The 20,130-nt window shown below is 44.3% G+C and overlaps 1 protein-coding gene across 2 annotated transcripts in view; it reads left to right on the top strand.

The window, feature by feature from the left end:
• The window catches only part of LOC126159825 (uncharacterized), a 52,618-nt gene that overhangs the window by 29,876 nt on the left and 2,612 nt on the right, over positions 1 to 20,130 (top strand). For both annotated transcript variants that reach the window (XM_049916632.1, XM_049916631.1), the window contains one exon: positions 8,932 to 9,140. In XM_049916632.1, the coding sequence (XP_049772589.1) occupies positions 8,932 to 9,140 (209 nt within the window). The remainder of the gene's footprint in view (positions 1 to 8,931; positions 9,141 to 20,130) is intronic.

Raw genomic sequence — 20,130 nt, 5'->3', positions numbered from 1 at the left:
AGCGTCTCACTTAGACCGTAAAATACAATCATTCAATTCCAGAATTATGGCCATAGAGGAATTATGGCTAAAGTTTAAAGAGACTGTAAATAATGATCCGGAAAAGTATGCGCCTACTAAGTGGATCAAGGGCGGAAAAGACTCATCGTGCTTTAATAACAGAATTCGGATAATGCTGAGGAACGAAAGGCTGTTACATTCTCGGTTCAAAAGAGAACGCGCAAATGAGGACAGAAAGATTTGTAGAGATTCGTGCGTCTGTGAAAAGATCTGTGCGCGAAGCATACAACTACTGCCACCGGAGAACCGGAAAAAGTTTTGCTCCTCTGCAAAATCGTTAAGCGGATCTAACGCTTCCATTCAGTCACACGTTGACCAGTCGGCTTTGGCGCTAGAATATTCCAAAAGGAAGGCCGAAGTTAAAAATTCCTCGTTTAAGAAATCGTTCACGCAGGAGAATGGTAGTAACGTGCCGTCCTTTGACCATCGCACAGAGTCCCGTGTGGAAATCATAGTAATGAGTACCGCTGGCGTAGAGAAACAGCTGAAACAGCTGAAAATAAATAAGTGGCAATGCCTAGATGGAATGCCAGTTTGGTTTTACAAAGAGTAGAGTACGGCACTGGCCCCTTACTTAGCTTGCATTTACCGCGAATCTTGCGATCAGCGCTAAGAACCAAGCGAATGGAAAAAAGTACAAGTGGCTCCATTGTATAAGAAAGGTAAAAGAACGGACCCACAAAATTGCAGACCAATATCCCTAACACCTGTTTCCTGCAGAATCCTTGAACATATTCTCAGTTCGAACATAATCAACTTTCTTCAGACTAAGGAGCTTATGTGCACAAATCAACACGGTTTTGGTAAGCATCGCTTCTGTGAAACTCACCTTTTCCTTTTCTCGCATGATGCACTGAGAGCTATGGATGAAGGGCAACAGGCAGATTCCATATTTCTAGATTTCTGGAAAGCATTTGACACGGTGTCCCACTGCGGGGTGCTAACGGAAGAACGAGCATATGGAATAAGTTCAAGGACTGCAGGTCTACACAAGATGACGTCGACAAAATTTCTAGTTGGTGTGATGAATGGCAGGTGGCTCTTGCTGTAGAAGAAAGCGAACGAGTAGCAAAAACGAACCCGTAATATCCGGATACGGCATTCCAAGTGTCCTGCTTACCACAGTCACTTCGTTTAAATATCTGGGCGTAATGTTGCGAAGCGAGATGAAATGGAATAAACATGTGAGGATTCTGGTAGGGAAGGCCAACGGTCGGCTTCGGTTTATTGGGAGAGTTTTGTGAAAGTGTGGTTCCTGTGTGAGGGAGACCCCGTTTAGGACGCCAGAGCGACTTCTTGTTCAGCGTTGCTCGAGTGTTTGGGATCTGCACCAGGTCGGATTGAAAGAAGGCATCGAAACAATTCAGGGGGAGCAGGTAGATTTCTTACCGGAGTTTCGATCAGCATGCAAGTGTTACGTATATGTTTCTGGAGCTCAGCAGGGAAGAAGACACTCATTTCGAAGAAAACAACTGAGAAAGTTTAGAGAACCTGACTGCAGAACGATCCTAATGACGCCAGCATACATTTCTGGTAGGGACCACGAAGACAAGATACGGGGAATTACGGATCCTAAGGAGGCATATAGACAGACGTCTGTCCCTCGCTCTGTCAGCGAGCGGAACAGGAAAGGAAACGACTAGTTGTGGAGCAGGGTACCCTCCGCCACGCACCGCACCGTGGCTTGCGGATTATGTATGTAGATGTAGATACGAAGGACGATAGTTGAGAGGAATTATTGGTTTCATGTCCGTAAATCTAGTGAAATCATTTTTGGCTTGGTTTCATTTGGAATCGCGAGGTTTTATCTATTCTATTTCATTTGTTTGGTCTTATGACTGCATGCATGAGGGTTGTGGTGTAATAGGTGGTCCAAGTTGTGTGTAGATAAAGACACTGACAGGAGTTTATGACGGTGGTGACGAAGCTACAGTGGTGGTGGATGTGGCTGGAACTTCCTGCATCGGCAGTGGTGGGGGCGATGGGGCGGGCCGCGGTTTGGGGCTGGCAACGGTGTTGGCGACAGAGGCAGCGACGCTGCTGGAGAGGGAGTCGACGGTGGCGCAGGTGGCGGCGACGGTGGTGGAGCATTTGACGGAGGCAGTGGCGAAGGAGCGGCCAGACTACGGCTCTCTGTGAGTGGTGAAGCAGTGAAGACGACGACGAAGGGTGGGAGATGATCGGCGAAGAACCACTGGGAGAGTCCAGGTGAGAGCTGAGGTGCTGGCCAAGTATAGTGGGGCGTGTCAGTAAAACGGAGGATATACTTCGTACTGGACATATTGAGAGGACATTTTGAGGTTAACATGAGTAAAACGAGTCAGAGAATATACCCCACACGAGAACGTGCTCAACGTGAGTAGAAAGGTGAGGGATGTTGCTTAAGACAAAGAACGTTCTCCGATTACGTATGAATAAAACTAGAGGAGCTTCTCACAATCGGAAAATATTGAAACGAGTTGTTTAGCATTCTTTGAGGTGAGTAAGTTCTGTTCAGGTTAAGTTTTACATACTTTTTGACAGTAATGGCAGAATTCATGCTGCTTCGAAGGCAATGAAAGATATAAGCAGCCCAACAAAATGCTGAACAGAGACACTGTAGAAGTTTATATGGGTTTCACAATAAGAACATTACTTGCCTGGTGAACTTCCCTCCAGAAGCGCTGATAGAAAGCACCGAAGCTGAAATCGTTATAGGTACAGAAAGCTGGCTGAAGCCAGAGATAAATTCTGCCGAAATTTTTACAAAGGCACAGACGGTGTTTAGAAAGGATAGATTGCATGCAACCGGTGGCGGAGTGTTCGTCGCTGTTAGTAGTAGTTTATCCTGTAGTGAAGTAGAAGTGGATAGTTCCTGTGAATTATTATGGGTGGAGGTTACACTCAACAACCGAGCAAGGTTAATAATTGGCTCCTTTTACCGACCCCCCGACTCAGCAGCATTAGTGGCAGAACAACTGAGAGAAAATTTGGAATACATTTCACATAAATTTTCTCAGCATGTTATGGTCTTAGGTGGAGATTTCAATTTACCAGATATAGACTGGGACACTCAGATGTTTAGGACGGGTGGTAGGGACAGAGCATCGAGTGACATTATACTGAGTGCACTATCCGAAAATTACCTCGAGCAATTAAACAGAGAACCGACTCGTGGAGATAACATCTTGGACCTACTGATAACAAACAGACCCGATCTTTTCGACTCTGTAAGTGCAGAACAGGGAATCAGTGATCATAAGGCCGTTGCAGCATCCCTGAATATGGAAGTTAATAGGAATATAAAAAAAGGGAGGAAGGTTTATCTGTTTAGCAAGAGTAATAGAAGGCAGATTTCAGACTACCTAACAGATCAAAACGAAAATTTCTGTTCCGACACTGACAATGTTGAGTGTTTATGGAAAAAGTTCAAGGCAATCGTTAAATGCGTTTTAGACAGGTACGTGCCGAGCAAAACTGTGAGGGACGGGAAAAACCCACCGTGGTACAACAACAAAGTTAGGAAACTACTGCGAAAGCAAAGAGAGCTTCACTCCAAGTTTAAACGCAGCCAAAACCTCTCAGACAAACAGAAGCTAAACGATGTCAAAGTTAGCGTAAGGAGGGCTATGCGTGAAGCGTTCAGTGAATTCGAAAGTAAAATGCTAGGTACCGACTTGACAGAAAATCCTAGGAAGTTCTGGTCTTACGTTAAATCAGTAAGTGGCTCGAAACATCATGTCCAGACACTCTGGGATGATGATGGCATTGAAACAGAGGATGACAAGCGTAAAGCTGAAATACTAAACACCTTTTTCCAAAGCTGTTTCACAGAGGAAGACCGCACTGCAGTTCCTTCTCTAAATCCTCGCACCAACGAAAAAATGGCTGACATTGAAATAAGTGTCCAAGGAATAGAAAAGCAACTGGAATCACTCAACAGAGGAAAGTCCACTGGACCTGACGGGATACCAATTCGATTCTACACAGAGTACGCGAAAGAACTTGCCCCCCTTCTAACAGCCGTGTACCGCAAGTCTCTAGAGGAACAGAAGGTTCCAAATGATTGGAAAAGCGCAAAGGTAGTCCCAGTCTTCAAGAAGGGTCGTCGAGCAGATGCGCAAAACTATAGACCTATCTCTCTGACGTCGATCTGTTGTAGAATTTTAGAACATGTCTTTTGCTCGAGTATCATGTCGTTTTTGGAAACTCAGAATCTACTATGTAGGAATCAACATGGATTCCGGAAACAGCGATCGTGTGAAACCCAACTCGCATTATTTGTTCATGAAACCCAGAAAATATTAGATACAGGCTCCCAGGTAGATGCCATTTTCCTTGACTTCCGGAAGGCGTTCGATACAGTTCCGCACTGTCGTCTGATAAACAAAGTAAGAGCCTACGGAATATCAGACCAGCTGTGTGGCTGGATTGAAGAGTTTTTAGCAAACAGAACACAGCATGTTGTTCTCAATGGAGAGACATCTACAGACGTTAAAGTAACCTCTGGCGTGCCACAGGGGAGTGTTATGGGACCATTGCTTTTCACAATATATATAAATGACCTAGTAGATAGTGTCGGAAGTTCCATGCGGCTTTTCGCGGATGATGCTGTAGTATACAGAGAAGTTGCAGCATTAGAAAATTGTAGCGAAATGCAGGAAGATCTGCAGCGGATAGGCACTTGGTGCAGGGAGTGGCAACTGACCCTTAACATAGACAAATGTAATGTATTGCGAATACATAGAAAGAAGGATCCTTTATTGTATGATTATATGATAGCGGAACAAACACTGGTAGCAGTTACTTCTGTAAAATATCTGGGAGTATGCGTGCGGAACGATTTGAAGTGGAATGATCATATAAAATTAATTGTTGGTAAGGCGGGTACCAGGTTGAGATTCATTGGGAGAGTCCTTAGAAAATGTAGTCCATCAACAAAGGAGGTGGCTTACAAAACACTCGTTCGACCTATACTTGAGTATTGCTCATCAGTGTGGGATCCGTACCAGATCGGGTTGACGGAGGAGATAGAGAAGATCCAAAGAAGAGCGGCGCGTTTCGTCACAGGGTTATTTGGTAACCGTGATAGCGTTACGGAGATGTTTAACAAACTCAAGTGGCAGACTCTGCAAGAGAGGCGCTCTGCATCGCGGTGTAGCTTGCTCGCCAGGTTTCGAGAGGGTGCGTTTCTGGATGAGGTATCGAATATATTGCTTCCCCCTACTTATACCTCCCGAGGAGATCACGAATGTAAAATTAGAGAGATTAGAGCGCGCACAGAGGCTTTCAGACAGTCGTTCTTCCCGCGAACCATACGCGACTGGAACAGGAAAGGGAGATAATGACAGTGGCACGTAAAGTGCCCTCCGCCACACACCGTTGGGTGGCTTGCGGAGTATAAATGTAGATGTAGATGTAGATGTAGATGAAAATCACCAAAGAAGAGGGGACGCCCTTTCAAAAGAAGTTAAATTAAAACATTCTTGCTGCTTTTTAGTAGACCTAAGTTTTCAGACTAACGTACGAGAAAACTTCGGCGTAGGCCTACACCAAACAACGGTGTCACTGACAATTCCAGATGTTCACCATGGTAACCAAAATTATCTCGTGTTAGAGAACTCTGACAGAGTTCCGGCTTGGAGTAGATAAAAAGTCATGTAATCTTATGATTTCGTTCGCATAATGTTCGCCTAACTTCTATACCTGAAACGTTTTCCGCATGTTGTAAATTCGGTAACATCTCAAGAAAATGCATTTTCATGAGCTGTGCGTAATTGTCTTAATCATTTGTTGTCGCACATAAAATAAACAAAATGAAACGCAGTGCAACTCTGCCTGAACACACTGATGCCGGTTCCAGACATGTCGCCCGTTTGAGCGAGCTGAATGACACGTGACACTGCGCGTGCTTTCTGTGCCGGACACGGCAGACCACACACACCGAGAATTCAGCAGGGAGCAGAGGTAGTGAGAAAAAGGAACCCTCTCGTCACAGATTATGGGTTCGAATGTTTTGCTCGTAAGAGCTTTCTCAGAGGATGTTCTTTTGCTCCGAGAATCTTCTCCAGAGAACGTCGTCTTGTTTGTTCATACGACCCAGCGTGTTTACCTTCTGTTGGATGTCAGTACAATGGCGATAACCAAAGACGCATGAGGGGCCACAGAGCTCCAGCAGCAGTGCTGCAGCTTAGGTACCGCCCTCCTAGTTCAGGCAGCGCACCATTTCGTGCCTCTTCTGTAGTTCACGTATCGCCATTTACAGTCGGTCGTTTCTAAATTCCGCCAATCCACTTCATTACTGGACTCGCATGATACCTTCAGTAATGGCTCCAGCACTACAGGCCAAAGCCGCCTATAGCACACTGACCCCTGCCTCTGCACGCAAATTGTCGACGATTGACTTCCGTGGCAGCGGTTTGCCCCGCTTGTCGACACTCCAGCTCCATGTGGCGAGTATTTATTGCGTCCTCTGTTGATTTGCCACTTTGTGTGGCAACGCACTTGCTCCTAAACTGAATGTGGCAGTCAGTGTTGTATCATTATAGCTGTGTAGTACATTCGCAACTCTCCACAAGTTTCGAAATTTTTCTTTAGAGCTTGTTTCAGTGGATATTGTTTGTTCACTTCCTTGCTGCATTTAAATCCGTTCTTTCGTTGCCTTATGGAATGAACGGCTCCATTACGTTAAAAACAGCCCTTTCCCGAAATTCTTCCCCAACCAAATCTCCGTATAATGTTTATTCAGATCATTGTCAGTGTGCACGTACATCCTCCATCTGGGGCGTAGAAATGATGATTTTCATCGCGGCACGGATTCTGAGTCCCAGCTTGTCAGTGGAGTAGGTGTGGTACTGTAGCTCCAAGCAGAACAGCGTGCTGGTGTACGTAGCGTGGAAATGATTTGCGAGCCTTAGCACCATGGCACCACATGTCTTATGGGAGGGACAGCTTTCCGGTCAAACTGGGGACGCAGACATCACACGGAACTCATTATCATGCAGCTTCATGATTTAATTGGCAACGTCGTTGTCAAGTAAACAGTGATAACCAAGGACCATACTATAAGGGGCAGAGGGAGTACTGATTGTCCTGCATTGTATCTGGCAGTATGGAAACTTTCCATCGTTAATGGGCTATAGGGAATGCAGTCGTAGATTAATCAGGAAAAAAATTGTCTCATACCCGATTCTGAGGGCTCCATTCTCATCACAACATGTACCTGACACAGATGCATCGAATCGATGTATGGAACACTGACCTTAGGACAAAGTTTAACGGCCAACAATTTCTGTATGATAATTTTCACTGCCAGACGAGAGACCCGGACCAACCACTCACGAAGCGAGACCGAGCGAATTCTTCAGAGCCAAGTAAACAAACATTTGTATGCAATAGTGAAGCGTCATTTTGTCAAGTTTTACGTCAGCAGACATGTACTTCTGCACGTCAAGCATAACAGTGTGAGATGGTGGGATGCACACTGCCGGATGTAAGCAGAAACATTATAAAAATGCCACAACTGATAAGGGTATAATGAGTAAAACGAAAGACCTATTGTGAAATAAAAACACATGTTTGGTATTTGCAAAGACGGATTTGAAATAGCTTAAGTCATCGTATCGCGCTGTCCTTAGCCGTTGGATTGGCTGAAAGGGACTGAATAAGTGGACCTTCTTGACGGTACATTCACGTTTGTCCACTGAACTCATCTTCCTGTGTCATTACGGAAAATTATCGCAGATGTCACATCACCAAATGCAGATAGGAAACTCCCTGGCAGGTCAGAGCCGTGTGTCGGATCCCCGACGTTTCAAGTGACTGCACTCTCCACTGTAGAGTGAGAATTCGTCCAGGAAGCAACTTCCGAGGCCTCTGGTCACTGCAGTGCCCATCCTTCCGGGAGCGCTGGTCCCGCCAGCCGTGCAGGGGAGCTTCTGTGACGGCCGGAAGGCAGCGGCTGAGCTACTGGCGGAGGTAAGGCTGCGACGGCGGCTCTCGGTTCCTGCCTGCCCAGCTCGATGTCTATTTTTTTAAGGACGTCATATTCGCCATTGACTTTAAAAATTGTTTTACAATTGCAGTTTCGGCGGTTTGAGCCATTTTCAAGTGGTAATGTGGAAGATTTTGCTTCAGCTCGTGACAGACATGTCTACATGTCAGCGTCTAAAATCATCTATAACAAATTTGAACAAGTCATTCATATCCTTAACATAAATATCACATGTTCACTCTCTTGCAATGCATACGAAATTCTTCTTTAAAGAAAAGAGGTATTCTGCGGCAAGCGCTGCAGCTCTGCTGTTTGGTGTGCCTGAAACCAGTTAAAACGATATAGCAGCACAGAACGGAGTGGATGACCTGCAAGAAATAGTTACAATCGGTGTCTCACTCAAGTGCTCCGAAATCTAAAGATGAAATCTCGATGCGCTATAATGCTAAAAAGACCAATGGATTTGCGATTGTTTGCTGTGTTACTATGCATCCTTTAAAGAATGAAAAAGTTCCCCGTTTGTGTCCCAGTCTGGTACATAGTACTCATCTATCAGGAAGTTTCTAATCCACTGCTGAGTGGAAATCCGCTCGGGATACTTTTAGCCGCGCGGGATTAGCCGAGCGGTCTCAGGCGCTGCAGTCATGGGGTGCGCGGCTGGTCCCGGCGGAGGTGCGAGCCCTCCCTCGGGCATTGATATGTGTGTGTGTGTGTGTGTGTGTGTGTGTGTGTGTGTCCTTAGAATAATGTAGGTTAAGTAGTGTGTAAGCTTAGGGACTGATGACCTTAGCAGTCAAGTCCCATAAGATTTCACACACATTTTTGGATACTTGTACGTTCTTGCATAAACTATACATGCTCGGTTTTCAACTTTTAACCTGGCAGCTTGTGTGCTACAGGCGGCCGCTGTTGAGTGAACGCCTGCTGCAGTATCAGCCGTGGAGCCTCTCCTCTGACGACGACTTCAGTGCGCTGTGCAAGGAGCGGCAGCCAGAGGCGTCGCAAATGTTCAGTCTGGCTGATGAACTGTACGCCTTCTTTCGTGTCTACTGGTACCATGCAGATCAGCACATCGATACATTGTTCGAAGATGATTTGAAGATTGTAGGTAAGTTTAATACTGGGACCTGGCCACTTCACGGTTATGCGCTGACAACTGTTCAGTTGTTCGATGAATGAGATTCAAATATCCTTCTGAATATGTAGTTTTAGATCTTGCGTGATTTTGCATGCCACGCAAGATAATCTCTGGTGCTCTTTCCAAAGTCAGTGTTTAGATTCCTCGGCAACTTCCCGTCTGGATCTATGACAAGCTAACTACTTAACTTCGATGTATTATTGACTTCTTCATTACGCAGGGACTAAAAAAAGACTATGTACACAAAATTTTGGATTGTTTACAGAAGATTAAAAAGAACAAATTTTATGTGACACAAATGTCACAGGTGTGATGTTTTAGAGACGTTACTCAAGTGCCAGCTGGGTGCTAACGATTGTGCAGCACACTCGAAACAAGTGGGTGTCTCACAAATATGTTTGCAGCCTCAGCCTAACAGGCGACCACCTCACCTGGGGTGTCTGCCAGTGTCTGGTACACTGAACAACTCGTCTCCCTCCCGTAGGAGGCACGCAACACCTCTAAAACAGGGCCCATCCCACAGCACTTTGAACACCGTCTCTGAACGCCAGTGCGGATAAGACCTTCATACGTGTGCGACACGTGCCTCACATAAAAAAGTGTTCCTTTTTATCTTCTGTAAACGCTCTAAAATTCTGTATACGTAATTTTTTTTTCAGACCTAGTCTAAGGCTTGTTTTAAAAATGGCGAATGGTCTCTGCAACTTAACGGCTACAGACAAGCTAATTTTCTGTCAATACTGTAACTGGTGTAGTGATCTAAATTTCTCATGTGTGATCCTAGCACGATACTGTTCGTATTTACTAATTTTCTTTGACGAACAATATTTCGATTTGTAGCTGAACAGTGAATTGTATGAGGTACACTGTTAATATTATCCTTAGAAGTGTTAATACTATGAACTGTAGTAGGACTGAGGAAACACTGTATTTTCAGCTATCGCACCTGTTTGCTAAAGAACTCTATTTGTTCGAATCACTATATTCTTTAAATTTATTATTTTACTCTCGTTGCTGGGCTTTATCACTTACTCGGTCATCTATCTATGGTGCTCCAGGCATGAAACGAGTTGTAATCGTTTAATTCTCTCTTTGTACCTGCCTGATAGCTTCTTGTTCGGCAGGGAGTACCTCCATTTAAATGAGAGGAAAGGAGGACAGCGGGCTTGTGCTCTCTCAGCGGAAAAATTATTTATGCCTGCCGTTGTCACTCTTGACCGCTTCAGGCAATCGAACTTGCAGCGTTTTCATTGGTAGTAAGCCAACTAATTAAGAAACTACGGTGGTCGAAAAGGGTTACAACAGATAAGGAAGTAAGTTATCACAAAAATATCCGTATAGTAGAACCAGGAACTGTAATAGTGAGAAGAAAGGCCTTTCCAAAATTTCGGCTCTCGCCGATAATTTACTGCAGATAACCATAAGAATAATACTGACACATTAAAGGAAATACGCATTGTTAGCAAGTTACTGAACAAGCAGACTCTTACCCCATCTGTTGCTAGACTGAGCTGCACTCTGCAGCATGTCTATAATCATGACTGAAACTGTTGTGGACACCGAGAACAAACGTGTGAGCTGAAGTTGATGTTTCAATTCCTCACGAGTGGCGACAAGATATTATAGAATGAGCAGCGACAAGACCTTACAGAGTTGTGGACCACTAGCCGTTTGTCTGGAAGCTAACTTTAAGCCCGACATTGAAGATATCTTCAGGGGCCGGTCGGTTTGGCCGTACGGTTCTAGGCGCTTCAGTCTGGAACCGCGTGACCGCTACGGTCGCAGGTTCGAATCCTGCCTTGGGCATGGATGTGTGCGATGTCCTTACGTTAGTTAGGTTTAAGTAGTTCTAACTTCTAGGGGACTGATGACCTCAGATATTAAGCCCCATCGTGCTCAGAGCCATTTTATTTTCAGGGGAAAGTTGTCGTGATAATCCAGAGAGATCGGAGAGGTCGTGGCAGTTCGGTCGAGAGGGGTGGGGGGGGGGGGGGAGGGGGAGGGAAAGAAGAAAGTCGTGCGAATCTCTTCTGAGCACGTGGCGATGTTGGAGATGGCTTGCGACATCCAGCAGGCTGCTACAACGGCCCTGTCTGAAAGAGTTGCCATCGCCACTATTAAAACCGTGGCGCTTCTCTGCCGGCTTCTTTACGCATCACTGTCCAGCAGAACTAGATGCTTGCCCACAACAGACCAACGTATCAGGGACTGAGTCCTCATTTGCTGTCGCTCCCATTGTGTAAAATCAACTAAATCGCAAATCCAAGGCTACAGATGTCAAAAATACTTCCTGTGTGACGACTATCTGACCCAGTATCGCAGAACCACCTGACCTATCCCAGTTACAAACAAGACCACCCATCACTAGGACAGAAAACCAGTCCAAGTTGCAAATTTTTATTTTTTGTTCATTCGATGACTTGTTTCGGACCGAGACCCATTTTCAAATCACCATAACATAGTCGAAAATGGCATTTCCGAATATGTCAAAAACGTGCAATGAACATTTACAGTGCATAGAGATAACTCATCGAATGAACAAAACCTTGGAACGGTTTTTCGTTCACTGATTACCAGAAGTTGCTGACCCAAACTACTGCAGCATACTGGAAGTTCGTAATACCACCCATGTTAACTGTGCCCAAATGTACAATCCTTGCACAACTGCATCATCTACACAGCCTCAACTCGAATGATCTAATAAATATAAACTAAACGCATTATTCACGACACTAAACTTACATTCCGCATCCCAACAACTACATGCATTGCATCCTCACCATCAAAGATATTGAGTTCAGATCCACAGTTTTCTACACCGTCAGTCGAGCTCACCGTCATCATCTTAACAGTTTCTTATGTCGCGTCCCTAACATGAAAGACATCCAGTTTAGAACCACTGTTTTCCACAACATTCACTCTCTTTCAACGTCCCCATATCGTCCAACAGATGACGACAACAGTTAGTCACCTTCCATTTTAACATCCAAGTCACTTATTCCAAAAAGCAATCCAACTTTATCTTCAGCCACTCCAAAACATCAGATTAAAACCTATACCTAACCTTGTTTCGCCACATAAAACATCAAGACAAAGCAGCAGCATAGCATTCCATCCAAATGTCTGTTCCCTCAGCTCCAACGAGATCTTCATCACTCACATGTTATCTCAATGCTACAACTATACTTTAATGAAAATTGTTACAGTCTCGTAATACAGTCCCAGTCATTCTACACTCTACAAAGCACAGATAATTGCTGCAACATACAATCAGATGGTACTGCCAATGGGTGCTTGTGAGATATCCTGATACCAGCACCTCATTCTGCAGATCAGAAACCCTGGGATTGGTGATACACATGAACAAAAACACTGCCACATTTTCCATAAACTGAACAATCTATTGAAAAAGGATTCATTCTCCTCTCATCCATAACAACCACACGTTACCAAACAACCTCAACAAGCCAGACTCAGTGCTTCATATCTTAAAGATATGTTCACTGTATCTAATGACTGCTCGACAATTCGGTACATACAATGTCACACAAATACGACCACCATATCTCTTGGTCCCAGTTGAAAATACCTGTCTATAACGCCACAAAACGAATTAAATATAGCATTTACAACACAAGACTATAAAGTCACACATTTTGTGAGTGTGTGGGTTGGTGCTATTCTGTCATTCTGCGCAACAGATTAATCTGAGATGTACCCTTTACCCTTTGGCCCCTGCAAGATGCAATTTCCACCCCCACACTACTACAGAACTCAGATGGACACTCCTGAAGTTCTAAAGAGAAATTCCTGAAAAACTTTCAGCAATAAATACCTTCTGGAGTCGTCCACTGTAAGGAAATGACACAAAAATTCACAAAATGTCTTACGTAACTAGTGGTATACTTGGGTACTGGAGTAGTGCTAGTTAGTGTAAGATAAACATGAAAGTAACGAAAATTATTATTTATTTTGCAAAAATTCTGAGAAATCACAATAGCACTTTTAGTTATGAATTGAACACGTTATTTGCGGGTTCTTTTCAGAATGTGAAGTTACCTCTCAAGGATAGGATTCGCTAATTAAATTTCTATACAGAGTTTAAGATTGTTATTGACTTGGCAGAATGGCTGAGAGCTGCACCTACTAGACTTGAATAATTATCGGTTAGAATGTTGCTAGGTACAGTCGAGGCTGTCATGTGTGATATGCAGTGAAGGGTACTCGCTGGCAACAAATAAGATAACTCTCGTTCTGTCTGGATTGACCTTCGCCAATCAAACTCTCCCTACGCCTTGATGAAGTCAAGGACTCCTATTCGCCCCTAGTCTATTGGCGTGGTATACCGGTCAGATAACCAGTCCACCACGATGCCACGCAAAAATTCGCTCGCAGGCGTTTAACTATTACTCAGTCCGTTCACACCGCACAATAAGTGTGGCGGCCAACACAGTGAACAACACTTAATCACAAGGACTCAATATACACTTGCACTTCGATTCGCTCTCGACGGAGGTGCTCTCCCAGTGAAGTACTGAGGAGAGACTTGTATCTAGCTCCTTGAGTACACGTACAAGCGCGCACTCTCTCGTTACGTGTTCTCGCTCCAAGAGGGACAACGGAACGGCCCCTCTGCACGCCAGACGTGAAGGGGTATATCTTTCGATCTCTTCCATTACTCCTTCAGCTCAAGGCGTCAGAAATATCGTCTGCCAATCAGCATTGCTCTTCTCAAACGGGAGAATGACGTTTTGTTTAAGGTGACCAATCCGGAAATCTGTAGTATCGGTGTTTGGCGTTTGCTGTCTCCCTGTGAAAATCTCTGAAACTGCGTGCTATGTGTAAAGAATGCGTAGGCTAACCGCTGCCACACAATGTAGCGGAATTTGCCTTTAAGCCGAACACGGGGTCGTCCTATAACTCGGGCTAACGCTGTCTGCTCTACAGGCGGTCACTGGCCGACGTAGATAGCTTGGGACCGGCCTCCTGGGGTGCAGTTGCCTCTCTCGAGCTAAAAGCTCCTGTGACCGCCGTGTCTGGAACGTATGTGTGTACGCCAGCCTCGAGTATTTCAACCACGGTGTGCACTTGCGATTTATTAGTTATTTGCATATCGTTTACATGAATTCATACAATACTGACTTTATCTTATCGAGTTTGGGCTCGAATGAAGCGTCTTGATGTGCAGAATATGATTTTGAGGGCGGAATATGTAAGCAATGAAGGAGACCACGACGTCTTACAATTTCAGGAAGTTCTTATGAGAGTCTGCTCATAACTCCATTACTTTATCTTATCGAGTTTGGGCTCGAATGAAGCGTCTTGATGTGCAGAATATGATTGTGAGGGCGGAATATGTAAGCAATGAAGGAGACCGCGACGTCTTACAATTTCAGGAAATTCTTATGAGAGGCTGCTCATGACTCCATTACTTTCCACCTTCTTTAAAAAAAAAAAAAATCCTTATTTCCTACTAGCTCTAGTCAAGTTGTGTGATATCATACAGTATGCAAGTTTATATCCCACGGCTCACCTATAATTTAAGAGTAGTGTCTTAGTATACTAATCAAAACGTCATGGAACCCAGGTTCGAACCTCGCTACTGCTTAAATTTAGAATAAAAATCATCAGTAGTGATGGATGTGTGGATAGAGCTTCAAGGCACTTTTTCCCCCTGCTCCTAAAACCCTGAAGAGTCAGCAGTGCTAAAAGGCATGAGAATGCAGAAGGTAATGGGAACCACTGGTGTCTGTCCACAGGACATGTGGCCTATAATTGAAAAAGGTACGATGACTCCTCCATTAGCGACATATTCCGCACTAGTTGCACATTCGAATCTCTGGGAGGAAACTGGCAAGTGCCAGGTGTCCCAATGAGTTATGTTTCCTGTATAGCTCCTTGTCTGGCACACCATCCTTCTTTTGTTACTGTAAATCTTACTCAACAGCATATCTCCATCTGCCTCGATAACTTCAACTCTTGGTGTAGCCTCTGCTACATCAAAATCACTTATGTTGAAAACCCAAGGAATTATTATAATAAATACCACCAATCATTTCTCTCTGCCTAACTTCCACCATGGCACACATAAACATGACTGTGTGGTGGTACTCTCTTCAAAGGTAAGCTGGTTCGAATCCAGGTGATGGAAGAAATTTGCATTGCTGGTATTTCCCCAGTAATGGGAGGGGGAATTGAAGCATAAAGTTTCTCATCACCAGACCTCGTGTCAGTGTTCTGCATTACATTACCTCTCCTCAGTGTATCATGATACACTGATGCCTGTGACACTGTTGAGGGTGACATATGTGGTGTCGACGATAATCGCCTGCAGCAAATCGTCAATCGATCGCAGAGATGCTGTACACCTAAGCAGCATCGCCAGCGCCTATGAGAAAGAAGTAGTAAGCCACTCCTCCTGTAGCTTCGAGGCGCCACACACGACAAGTATTCCCAGCTCTGCCAGTGCCTGGTACGAGTTCTGCCAGAGTCCAGCCTGAGTTCTGTTCTGTCTACGAGGGTATCAACAGTTCCATGACGACTGCAGAGAAGCGATGAATTTCTGCCTTCAGAGTGCAGTGTCGGCGTAACGTCACTCAGTCAAGCCTAGGCCAAGCATGCACGTACAGAGAGTCGAGGGCCAACAACAGACACATATTTGGCACAGTTGTAGTAAACGTTCAGTGCTCATCATGTGGAGACTTGCACTGTAATGCCGCTCAGTGTTTTCAGCAGCTCCTGTGTATTTGGACCCCAATTAATACCACACGTGCTCACGCAGCCACAGCCACGAGGAGCTAAAGATAAGTGTATTGCTTTCCAAACAATAGGGCGTTCTGATCATTGACTGTTTCATTTATCTGCTTGAAAATTTATTAAAAGCATGACACAACAACATGTGTGTCAGATGTGGATGTTAAGCTCTTAACGCATCCATTACAGTCACGTACACTCAACAGATAACTGCGAGTCACAGTTCTCTCACAATGCAAGGACAGTGCCCAATTACGTGGAGGAAGATAAGCGCTGGCAGTAAGGCGGTGGACCTGCTGCTCCATTCCTCTCTGCTGACATGGGCAGACTTTCTCATATCTTGGAATAATCACGCATCCTCAGCTTACAACAAACTCGAATTAAGAAGACAGGAAACTCGACAATGTGGGGATTCCATCATTCAGCCATCCTCTGTACTTGGGTAAAACCCACTGAGCGAGGCGATGCTGTGGTAAGCTGTTGGCTCCAAACTTGATTTTCGACCATATTTAGTTTCTCTGTGATGTCCCTACACAGCGTAAGGTGAATGACACGACGGTTCCTATGGATGGACCCAGCTGTCCTACTTCCCCGTTCTTCCCAATTCTGGGTTATGCTCTGATAGCTGTTTCACCAACAGGACGTTAACCCCTGATCTTGTTTCTTCCTTCGTCTTTCCAAAAGCCTTAGTGGCCCCAGTGTTACTTCCGCCAATATAGCTTGGATCTCAGCACTCTCAAAAATTTACCATTCCTTACAGTCTTAGAACACCTTGCACTCTGTATCATATTTGCCGTCTCAGACGCAACCTCTACCAGCTGATTACATTGCCTTCTCTTCTGAAGTTCCTCAGACTTTGTCACAAATTGTAAACGTTCCATAAACGTGGGAAACAAAAGCAATTTTTCTCGCCTATCCTCTGGATACCTAGGCTTCTGGTGCGCCTATACCAACATGTCATACCCATCCTCCACTTGCCCGCCCCTTCTGTATCCTATTCGAGCGGAACTTCAGCCGGCTGGTTCTTCCTGTTCCAGAATAGTATGTAGACACTTACTCCTCCAACCAGCTATAATCCTAGCGTCTACGCCTCTTCAATATGTAGATGATCCCGCTTCCAGCCTCTTGACCACTGTAATCCCTCCCTCACACCTCCCAGTACCCACATCATCTTGTCAATCATACTTCCCAGCCCACTCCAACACCTTGAATACCTACACCCTTTCTGGCCGGCACCTGCATCATACTGTATTATCCTCGTAGTAGTTATTGGGAACTGACTGCCAGTGACTTGCCAGGAGAACGAGCATTTCTTCACCATAGCACCATCATCAACTTCAATGTACATGTGTTTATGTAGAGACGCTATGGCTTTTATTTTTTTGAAACCTATCATTTTATTCATTCTCCCCAAAAAGCAGCAAAGTATCCGAACCTTGCGCACCACACGATAATGTGGTGGAAGTGGAATGAATAACAAAGAAAATGGAGTGTTTACGACAAAGTCGCGCATTCAGCTTTTCACAGATTGTGCCTGGGTATAAGAATCTTTCAGAACTTATTCGTCTTACTGGGTATACATTTGCGCTCAACACGCCAATGAACTATACAGAGTGAGTCACCTAACATTACCGCTGGATATATTTCGTAAACCACATCAAATACTGACGAATCGATTCCACAGACCGAACGTGAGGAGAGCGGCTAGTGTAATTGGTTAATACAAACCATACAAAAATGCACGGAAGTATGTTTTTTAACACAAACCTACGTTTTTTTTAAATGGAACCCCGTTAGTTTTGTTAGCACATCTGAACATATAAACAAATACGTAATCAGTGCCGTTTGTTGCATTGTAAAATGTTAATTACATCCGGAGATATTGTAACCTAAAGTTGACGCTTGAAACCTCCGACATTCAGTTGCGTCTTGTAACAAACACGGGCCACGGTCGGCGAGCAGCATCTGCAGGGACATGTTTACGATGACGACCGTGTTAACGAGTGTGTTTGTATTAAACAGTTACACTAGCCGCTCTCCTCACGTTCGGTGTGTGGAATCGGTTCGCCAGTATTTGATGTGGTTTACGAAATATATCCAGCGGTAACGTTAGGTGACTCACCCTGTACGCATTGGATGATGTGTAGCATATCAGTATCATTCTCCTTTGATTTGTACTCCGAACAGGAATAGTGCTCGAGGAAAACGACCATCAGGACTTTTCAGAATGCAGTAGGTAAAGCCGTCATCAAGCTGAAGCCTGGTTTGGTCACCACAGTGCTTCGCGAGCCACTTTCCTACTGCAGGTTGTGGTCACTCGCCGTCTTCCTACTTTTGAACTAACTTACCCAGTTAATAATTGTGAAACAGAGTTAGTTATTGGGTCTCCGAACAATTCTACAGTTCCAACATTTTCGATTTCCATAAATCAATGTGAGAGGTGAAAGAAAAGTGAGAGAAGGAATCTCGGGAGCAATGCCTGAATCCCAAATCTCTGGGGTTGTAATCCCACATTCATCCACTCAGCAGCAGAGGCATATATGTCCCAATTGCATTTATTGCTGCATTGTTATCACTACGCAAGGTACGAGTGAGACGAAGTAATTACGTTTTTCTGCGTGTTTTTGAATTTATGCAAACAGAATATTAACAGTAAATCATTCATTGTGGTAAGGGTGCTTCCAAAATCGTCAGCTACTGTATTTTGTTGTGCATTTTCTCGACATTCTCGTGCTAACGAAACAAACTGGTTACAAATCTGCTCCATCACTTTTTTTTTACGCTGCGTGATCGGGTCACTAAGTTCACGGAGGAAAGTGAAATATCAGAAACGAGAATTCAGCCTCCACCCTATTTCTTTGTACAGCACGCCTATGGAGTTATGTCAAAAGAGTATGTTCTATATTGACGTAGTTAGATATAAAAAAATACGTATCCAATGGATCTGAGTATGGACGATCACACCTTCCACAGACATCTATCTGTTTCGCTGTCCCCCTTGCTTTATTGCGGATCGTTCCAGTAATTCTGCTTAGAAGGACTTCCACAACACTTGTGTCAATTTACCATTAATCTTTTAACGTTGAGCCAAATGAGGCTTAATTATTCTTCATATTCAGTTATTTGCGTGGCAAGATCAAAAGTTTGTCATGACGAATTCCAAAGGTTGTTGTAGTGGTAATGTTGGGATTTCTTGATAACCATTTTAATGTGGCTTCAAATGTTGCAGAACCACATACAATCTGAGGATAAACTGTTCATTAAGAAACCCACGCATCTGAACAACAAAACGAGACTCAAGCTCCTTCCTTCTACAACCACACAAGATCCGTGATTGCCTTGTCATGGAGCTGAGATACTGAAAACTTCTGTTTTACAGAGAAATGGAAGTTCCCATTCATGTAAGCTTCAAAAGAATGTGGTGCTAACAGGTATTCTGCTCACACAGTAGCCCACATAATGTGAGGTAGGTTCCTTTCCAACTCTTGGTAATATGGGTACTTTCCTTAGACAAGAAAACAACTTTTTCCTGAGCAAACAGTGGTATATGGCACATTTATACGTAAACAACACTCTTGAGCGAGACATGGCAGAAGTCGCCACAACAAAGTACGGTAGGTTACAAATCGTTGCTCCACACTACTGTCAGATAATTCAGTAACAAACATGGGCCTAAATCCTTTCGTATTCATATCTTTTCAGTGTGGTCGTGCATTGTTGAAGAAGATGCTTGAAGTCGAACAGCTCTTTTGCAAGTGGTTTTCATTGGAGACTGCTCATCTGATTAAGAGTGGGTGACACACGTTTCCTGTCACTTTTTATTGCTTCCAATACGTGGCCTGTCTTTGAGACAGCCTGAAAATACAGGACATTTATCTCAATCAGGCATGGCTACTTTACGAGGGGGACTGAGGCAAATGGTCTCATCATGCGTTACATAGTTTTTCCTATCTGCGGACGTTCATGAACCCACGAATCCTCCACTAATCCCTCCTTTACAAGATGGATTCGGAACTCAAAGACTACAGTGCTGAAACAAAAATATAATTCTGATAACGTTGTTTTTTTCCATGCAGGACTATCAATAAAACCTATTTACTTCCTTATTTTTACTATGTCAAGAGCGATGCAGGGACTTCTTGGGCACCCTGTAGATGAAATAGACGTGCATAGTAACAATGATACCTGTCTTTGTTAATACTCTTAC

The sequence above is a fragment of the Schistocerca cancellata genome, unplaced genomic scaffold, assembly GCF_023864275.1.
Source record: "Schistocerca cancellata isolate TAMUIC-IGC-003103 unplaced genomic scaffold, iqSchCanc2.1 HiC_scaffold_1148, whole genome shotgun sequence".
Taxonomy (NCBI): domain Eukaryota; kingdom Metazoa; phylum Arthropoda; class Insecta; order Orthoptera; family Acrididae; genus Schistocerca; species Schistocerca cancellata.
The sequence above is the reverse complement of the archived record's forward strand: the minus strand, read 5'-3'. Positions and strand labels throughout refer to the sequence as shown.